The 8,895-nt window shown below is 32.6% G+C and overlaps 1 protein-coding gene and 1 pseudogene across 1 annotated transcript; both read right to left on the bottom strand.

Annotated features, from left to right (window-relative positions):
* On the bottom strand, positions 1-1,864 carry LOC120135644 (cytochrome P450 93A3-like). The gene is made up of 2 exons (XM_039151882.1): positions 917-1,864; positions 1-840 (listed from the first exon to the last, which is right to left on the bottom strand). The coding sequence occupies exons 1-2, from the start codon at positions 1,814-1,816 to the stop codon at positions 220-222; spliced, it is 1,521 nt and encodes a 506-aa protein (XP_039007813.1). The 5' UTR covers positions 1,817-1,864; the 3' UTR covers positions 1-219.
* Positions 1,865-2,948: 1,084 nt separating this feature from the next.
* On the bottom strand, positions 2,949-6,574 carry LOC120135499 (annotated as a pseudogene).
* Between the last annotated feature and the right edge of the window lie 2,321 nt (positions 6,575-8,895).

Below are 8,895 nucleotides of genomic sequence, written 5' to 3'. Positions count from 1 at the left end.
TTTATAACTCTAATTACAACTGAGCCAACAACCATAGAATCACTAATAACCTAGAAACCAACAATCTGTAACAACAGTTGAAGGGCCTAGAACAGTTGTTTAGACCCAACCCAATTTAATTTCATCGAAAAACCAGCTACTATCTGGGTTCTCTGCAATGATACTTCTGTGTATGTGCAAGAGAAGAGTTTGAATTTGATTTTATTTGCACTTCAAAGTTCAAACAGATGGAAAAGGATTCAGCCGAAGGAGAGGGACACACATCAGTGGATGAGCCCTTGGAAGGGTCAATCCAGGTCCTTCTTTCATATCAACACTCCCATCAACTTTCCACTCAAAGCATTGGATCATAGCAGCAAGGCTCGTCTGAACAACTCCCAATGCCATTGTAGTCCCAGGGCACGATCTTCTCCCACTCCCAAATGGCAACAACTGAAAATGCTGTCCCCTCACATCCATCTGGCTCTTCCCACTCCCTTCAATAAACCTCTCCGGTCGGAATTCAAGTGAGTCTTCCCAGTGATTCGGATCCCTACCGATAGCCCAAACATTAACGAACAGTCGTGTCTTTGCCGGAATTTCGTAACCTCCGATAATACAGTCTTCGGTCGACTCCCTTACGATCATAGGACCGGTGGGGTGAAGCCTTAATGTTTCTTTTACGATAGCTTGAAGGTATGGGAGATTGCTGATATCTGATTCTGCAACTATTCTCTTCTTCCCTACAACACTATCCACCTCTTCTCTTGCTTTCTCCATTATGTTTGGATGATTAATGAGCTCTGATAAAGCCCATTCTATTGTTACTGCAGATGTGTCGGTTCCAGCTGCAAATAAGTCCTGGGAAATTTTATAAATTAAAGCCTGCTGTCAGTAACTTTAATGTGAAAAAATTAGAGAGTAAATTGAGGGTTACCAGGATGAAGGCCTTTATGTTTTCTCCGGTTAATCTCATCTCCGAGTTTTCATCTTCTGATATATCAAGTAAGACATCAAGTAAATCTTTTACTGCACCTCCATTATCGTTCCTCTTCCTTACATCTTCATGTTCCTTTATTATTTTTTCCATCATTGAGTCAAACTTATCACGAACGTGTTTGAGCTGTTTCTTCATTCCTTGCAAATCCAAATTCTTGCAAAACCAGATGAAATCCGACAAATTAAACCGTCCCGTTAGCTCAGCTGTTGCTTCCACCAACTTCCTTACCTCTTCGGCTTCATCTTCATTACCGGAACATGTTCGATTCATTATCATTCTCGACACGATGTTATTAGTTAGCCTCACGAGCTGTCCTCCGACATCCACTTTTTCACCTGCGCTTGCTTTTTTCTCCATGAACCGCAAGAACCGCCTTAATTCTTCACCTCTAACCGGGAGAGACTGGTCCAGCATTCGGCCGTTTAACAGTTCAGACATGCAGATTTTCTTCATGAACTTCCAATACGGCCCGTATGGAGCAAAGGAGAAATCAGCAGAGCCATACGTAAGGTAGTCGACAGCGGCTGTTATGGGTCGGTTGGAGAAGGATGAGTCGTGTGTTTTGAGGAACTCCTTAGCCATTTCCGGGGAGGATGCCACAACACAAGGAACAGACCCGAGACGGATATGCATCAAGGGTCCATGTTTGGTTGAAAGCTTGTGAAGGGCTTGGTGAGGTATCGGTGCGAGAAGGTGGAGGTGGCCGATGAATGGTAAGGCCGTCGGGCTCGGCGGGAGACGAGAGGCCGTCTTCTTCTTGGAGAAGATGGTTTTGACCAAAATGAGAGACGCTAACCAAAGGAAGAGAAGTATGATGTAGGCTTGGATATCAGCCATTTTTGAAACCTCTGTAAATCACTTAACAATGGGAACTTTGATTTTATAAGTAACAGGATCTTGGACTTCCATTAATGGACGTTTTTCTTTTTGGTGCATTGAATGTCGGGTGTTGATTTGCTGTGACTGGGTCAGTGGCCGTCTTCATGTGGCATCCATGATAAAGTCGAGAGCTATAGGAAACAAAGCTTTTGTCTTATTCTTCGGAGCCTCTTTCTTTTGTCCTAAATCTAGCTAATACTATTCGTTACCACTTCATTTTCAATCGATTAGGATTTTCTTTTCCTTGCAACAATCTTCTGCTTGTTTTTGGGAGGAGCCGGCTGGGGGTAAAACAGTAATCTCCTCATTGGTCCTACCAAATTGAGTTGAGTGAGACAAACTAGTTTTCTTTTGCTACTCTGTCGTATTGAGTGTTATTGACTTCGAATCTAGTTCCAATTTCGTTGAATTCGACTAAAAAATTTTAAAATTATATTTTACTCGATGTAAAAGTTTGAGAGCTTACATTTGATTTGAACTTGAAAATAAAAATTAAAGTTTAAATTCATCTCGAAAAAATTTGAACTCAAAATATTTTCGATCTTAACTCGTTTGAAACCCAAACTTGAACCTTAAATACATAAAAGTATTATATTGTATTTTAAAAACAACATATAAATACTAATATTGTTAATAATTTAATTTAAAAAATTAGAATGTTTAAAAGTTTAAAAACCGATTTAAAAGAAGTATATATAACAAAGGATTTAAACCGATTTAAAAGAAATATATATAACAAAGTATGAATAATTTTATGATAAGAGTGTTTTTCTAAAATTTTAAGAAACGAATAACTTACAAAATTCCAAGAACAATTTAAAAAAAAATAAAAATACATAAAAAAATCTATAATAGATAAAAATTTTAAATTTTAGTAGTATAAATATTCTCTGATAACTCAGAATGAGATCTCGCGAGAGAATATTGAAATGTTTTTGGGGCTGGGTGTAAAACGTTAATGGTAATACATGTGCATATAAAAAATGAAATTCAGCAGGTTTCTAAATCCAAGAGTCCACTAAATTCAAAGTGAAATTGCAATTAAAAAACATGTAAAGTGGGAAGCCTTTGTTAGCTTAAAGGACTGACTTTTTACAATGAAATTCTCTCTCATTGAAGAGAAGCAAAATCATACAAGTTGATTAGGCATTGCCCTGTGAATATTCAAGCACTTGCAGTTTGCCCGATTGTCACTCAGAGCCTGCAAAACACCATTATTGCAACCGTAAGACCAATGCCACAGCACTAGTTCTACGTCACAATGATCTTGGGTCATGCCCACGATAAGACAAACAGAATTTTATACTTTGGGCACAAAAACTTTTTTATTATGTATTTTAGATTTTTTTCTATTGAAAATCTATTTTTGTTATTCTGAAATTTTATAAGTTCGAGTTTACCTCTAAAATTTTAAAAGTTCAAATTAATCCCCAATATAAAGTCCTGGGTTCCCATCTTAATGTATGACAAAATGAATATGGAATCACAACTTGTCTTCTACTTGATATGAAGGACCCAAATGTTTTAATCTAATGATTAAGTTTAACTATCTGCCTGATAAATTTTGAACTTAATTCCATGTTTCATAGTAAGCCAGTTTTACGTACCTTGAGCTGCTTTTGAAGGTCCTTGATGTAGTCCACTGCCAAATCTAACATGTCTGCTGCGTGTGTTTGCTGCCCAATCTAAACAACTCAGTTTCCTTGTACAATTTCTTTACCCCAAAATATGTACACGGTAAGTGCATTTTACAGATTTAATCTTTCTCCTATAAGTTGATTATTTCTATTTCTTTTCATTTTTTTAAATATATGTTTTTTTATATTAACTTTTTCATTTAATTTTGTCAGATCTTTTGCCGTGACTTAGTTAAATATTATTTTTCAAAAATGATAGTAAAGGGTATTTCAAAAATATTTTTCACAAAATTGGTTTAATATTTAAATAAAATTATTATTAAAAATATATTTTAAAAAGATAAAATGATGTTATGAGTTAAGAATATGCATATAAATTATATCTTTTTGAACCGTATATAAATTATATTTAAATTAATTAATCTTATAATGCATTAAATATAATTAAGATAATAATATAAAAATATTTTTATTAAAAAATAACTTTGTAAATTATTGTAAAAATTACATTAAGATGTGTAAAATTCAAAAATAAATTATTTTAAAAAAAATTAATATAATAAGACATAAAAAATTTATACCTGAAAATAATTTATTAATTATATAATAAATACAAATTCTATCTTTAAATTAAAAAATATTTTTCAAACTTATATTTTCTTAGAAGCAAATAATATTTTTAACATTATTTATCGGTTTCACGATACTTTTAACAAAAAAAAAATTAGAAAATGCTAAATAGAATATAGAATTTGATTTATTAAAATTGTACAATTGTGTCGCACGTTTTTTTATAAGTTATAATATTTATAGAAATTGTAAAAAAAAAAGTAAAGTGTAGATGTATATGATTACATGTTTAAAATATATAAGCCATGTCATTTTAACAGAATAAATGGAAAAAAAAATGATGATTACAGAATTGAATACAAATTTCAAAACAAGAGATCAAATCTACTAAAAACGCATAGTATAGGGACCTTTTATAAAATTGGACCGAAAAGTGATTTACCTTGTCCATGTTGGGGACAAGCTCCTGAAGCTTTCTCATCCGTTCACTGATACGTGTTCTTCTCACCTGGAAAAAAAAAGTAATTTACCCTTTACATAATCATCTTCATTAAATCACCAAATGCGTTCAAATAAAACTTAGGGTAAACTACCTATTTGGTCAACCACGTATTACTTAATTTCTGTTTTGATCATTTTATTATTATATTTATTCAAATCATCCCTAACTTTGCATTTCAGTTCCGTTTTTGTCACACACTATTAAAAATTTAATAATGATGCTGACTTATTATTTTTTAAAATTATTTTTTCATTACTGATATGAAATCATCTTATGGTGATACATCAATATCACCATTAATTTTTAACTCTGTGTGATCAAAACAGAAACTAAATAATTGGTGGGTGACCAAATATAAAGTTTACCCTAAAACTTAAGCTGCAAAAAACCACCAAAATAAGGTGAATTGGGGTAGGTTATTTTACCCTTTCTGCAATGCTTCGAGGATTAGTAGCACAACCACGCTTAGCTCTGACCTTACAGGGCACTGAATCTTGAAAATGCAGATACCTATCCACCGCAGCCATCTCATTTGAGGTCTTTGGTAGACTTAAATGGTGCGATAATACATGAACACCACTTCCAACGTCTCCATTCTACTCATAAAACCACCACTCACAAATACAATCTATGGTATTTTCATAATTGATATGCAACGTAATAATACCTGGTTATCTCGTGACATCATCAAGCCGGAAAAATTGTGTGTAAATTGTGCAAAATCATTACTCCAAGAACCTCCGTCGAAGCTATTAGCCCCGACGCTGTCGTCGCCGATTTTGGAAATATGCGACAACATGCTCAATAAAGAAGGTTGTCTTGCTGAGAAGCTAATCTGATTCTTCAATCTGTTCGAAGGACTTAGTTCTCCAGTGTAGTTTCCCAAATCTTTCATGCTGCCATAGCCTGCCGTTTATTTAACCAACACAGTTTCAGCTAACTTTGGCTTACCACAGCCGGCTCTAAACATTCAGAGTTCTATCCTTTAATTTAAGGATAATGATAAAAAAAATGTTTATAATATTCGACTAAATAGTTACTTTTATCTAAAAATAAAAGATTAAAATCAAGGAATTTGTTAAAATTACTATTTATTCTAATATCAGTGTCTTTCTACATCATTATCAAACCTTGAATATCAAAATACTCAAAAAAAAATTAAGTCAAAAATAATTATTTAATTAAATGTTAATTACTGTATATATTTTTAATATTATACTTTTAATTTACAAAAATCCCAATGAAGAAAGTGGAGGGTAAGAAAAGCAAAAGGGTAAAACTTTTCATCTTTCTATAAACAAGAAAGCAAAGCAATAAAGACATGAAAATAAAGTGAAAATCATAAGAATACCATTTTGAACAGATAAGTTGGTAAAAATCCCTGGCGGCGAGCTGCTTTGCCTCGTTAAAATAGAAGTAACCGCTTTCCCTCGACTCCGTTGATCCAATAAGTCATACGAGCTATGCCTCGGATACTGAGGCGGCAACCCTGAACTTGCATAGTTAGCAGCCGCCTCCGACCCAGATTTACCCTCTACTTCGCCATTTCCGCCGCCGCTTGAACTAACGAATCTGGATATATCGAAACCACCTTTGTTGACCCCGCAATCAACGGTATCGCTGAAATCAGCAGGAACAGAGATTGGAGCAGAACGAAAACGTAATAACCCAGAACCGGATTGGTTATTTTGGCCTTGGTAACTTCGATGGGTACTTGAATCCATTGAAACTTTCCCTATTTTTACCTTAATTTGACTCTGCTTTATCCCGATACGTTGTGCTAATAACTTTCAAGGTAGAAAACCATTCTACGTATTCCAACTCGACGTCCTTTAAAAGGAAGATAAAGATTCTCAAGGAATTTTACCGTCCGTTTCCAAGAAGAAAATTTTCAGCTTACTTTCTAAGCAGAGCTAGATAAGATCTTGAAGAAGAAGCAACTAAAAGGAATAGCTTCGTTTTAAGAACTGTAGGATCAAAGCTCCAACAACAATAAGTTGACTAGGGAAGGAACCTATGAAAGTTTGAAACAAATGGAAGTTGAAGGATTTAGAAGATATAAATCGGAAAAAGGGAAAAAAAGATGGATTTAAGAGGGAGGAGAGAGATAGATGGAAGATACAGCAGAGGCGCCTCAGATTTGAATTTCAGAGCAGCAAAAGCTAGGAAGATCTAAAGAGAGCAAAAGGTTGCGGCGTTGAACTAAATATAGAAAGAAAGGACAAGAGAGGAGGTTATATACTATAGATAGATATCTAAATATGGATATGAATGAAGTCATATGTTACATCTAAAATAAATATTTAAACTATTAAATTTAGGTACTTCAAATATAATTTTTTAAATAGTTGTCAAATATTTTATTTTATTTTCATTTTCAAATCGTTTGTTAAGTTTGTTTATTTAATAGGGTAAAGAACGCACATTAATTACATCTATTATTAAAAGTTACAAAATAATCATTTAATTATAAAATATTATTTTGTTTAGCATTTTGATTATTAAAAGCTACAAAATGATCACCGACTATTTATTATATTTCAGACTCATCCTTTTTCGTTAAAAAATCAACGGTTGTTTTAGTTGAACGTTAACATGATGACTGAGATATGCTAATCAATTTAGATTTTTGGATCAAATTTTATCATATCACAATCAACAAGTTAATGTTCAACTCAAAATATTGTTCATTTTAATGAAAAATGATAAGTTTGGAACATAATAAATAGTCAGGTGACCATTTTGTAACTTTTAACAGTTGAGGGACTCCACAAAACAACACTCTACAGTTGAAGAACTATTTTATAGCTTTTAATAGTAGAAAAAAACTTAAAAAAAACAATATCTTATAATCTAGAGAAATTATTTCGGGGATCCTCCTCACCACATCATCCGTTGTCCTTATTAATTAAAATTTATCCACATTTTCAATTTTTTCCATGTAATTTATATAACTAACATTTTATTTTCCAAATCATCGTTTTTCTTAAATATCAAAACTAAAAATAATTAGGATTTACCAAACGTAATACTTAATTATCCAAAATCCACATAATTGCAACACTAATACGTGATATCCTTTTCCTAAAATTCCAAGAATTGCAACAGTTGAATATGTATCCCTTTGCTCCAAATTCAAAGAACTGCGGAAAATATTTTCTTCATCCACAAGTGTTGTCATTGTTGGTAAAATAGACGGCTGTAAAACGAGACATTAATATTAACTGAAAAAAAATATAATGAAATATATAAATAAAGAACCAATTAACCATGTCGTAGTATTAACTACTGCCTTAGAAACGAATTCACTCCGATATGTGTAATCGTTCCAATAGACGGATTGTCCCCAGAGGTTAATACGGTCGCTTCAAATTCCGTACACCCAAAACCGGAGTGGACTGCTAGTGGTATTGCACTTCTGATCGGAAGGCACAAAGAAAACAACTTTAGAAAACACTTGGGAGTGAATTCTAAATGTAGAGAGTGAGTTAAGAAACTGAATTCATCTCCTATTTATAGGCTAGAAGTAAGGGAAAATTCGTCCAACAATAAAATCAAATTAAATTTGATTTTAATTATGAATTTAAACCCTTTCGTAACTCTTGAAATATCTTGATAAATCCAACTCAAAAAGTGTCCAGGTTCATTGCATAAAAACTGTAACATCCCAAACTACGGGTTAGTGACTAAATCGTAAATTTCAGAATTTGATAATAAAAGTAGAATACTTGAATAGTTCAATGATTTATTTGAGGATATTTCCTGAAAGTTGTTAGTAATTATCTAAAGAATTAAAGGGCAAAAGGGTAATTTGTCATGAAAGATATTTTATCCCTTTATTAAGAGATAAAAACATGAGAAGATGAAAGCATTTCATCTTCTTATTCCTTTCTCTTCCCCTCCCGTAAGAGCAAGGGCAAAGGTAAGTTTTTTCATTAGTTGATTACTGGTTCAATTCAAGGTTGGGTTTTGATTATTAGATGATAATTAAGCTTAAGGAAAGTTTAAATTGTTCTAAAACAACAAGATGAAAGGTATATGGGAGATTAAAGATTTTGAGTTCTTGAATCAAATCTTGAAATAGAATTGATAAGTTGAATTTTAAGTTGAATTTGACTTGTCATCTATGAGATTAAGAAGTTAGAAGTGTTAGAATTATGTTTGAATAACATGAAAAATTTGATATGATTATTGAATTCTATATGGAGAATAGAATTCTAAGGTTTAAGATGAAATAAATGAATATAGATTGGTTTAAGTATGTGTACTAGAGTTAAGAATGAAAAGGGGATGATATATGAAGTGTTTGAGAGAAATTGAAGTGATTT

The sequence above is a fragment of the Hibiscus syriacus genome, unplaced genomic scaffold (assembly GCF_006381635.1).
Source record: "Hibiscus syriacus cultivar Baekdansim isolate YM2019G1 unplaced genomic scaffold, ASM638163v2 tig00110610_pilon, whole genome shotgun sequence".
Classification (NCBI taxonomy): domain Eukaryota; kingdom Viridiplantae; phylum Streptophyta; class Magnoliopsida; order Malvales; family Malvaceae; genus Hibiscus; species Hibiscus syriacus.
The sequence above is the reverse complement of the archived record's forward strand: the minus strand, read 5'-3'. Positions and strand labels throughout refer to the sequence as shown.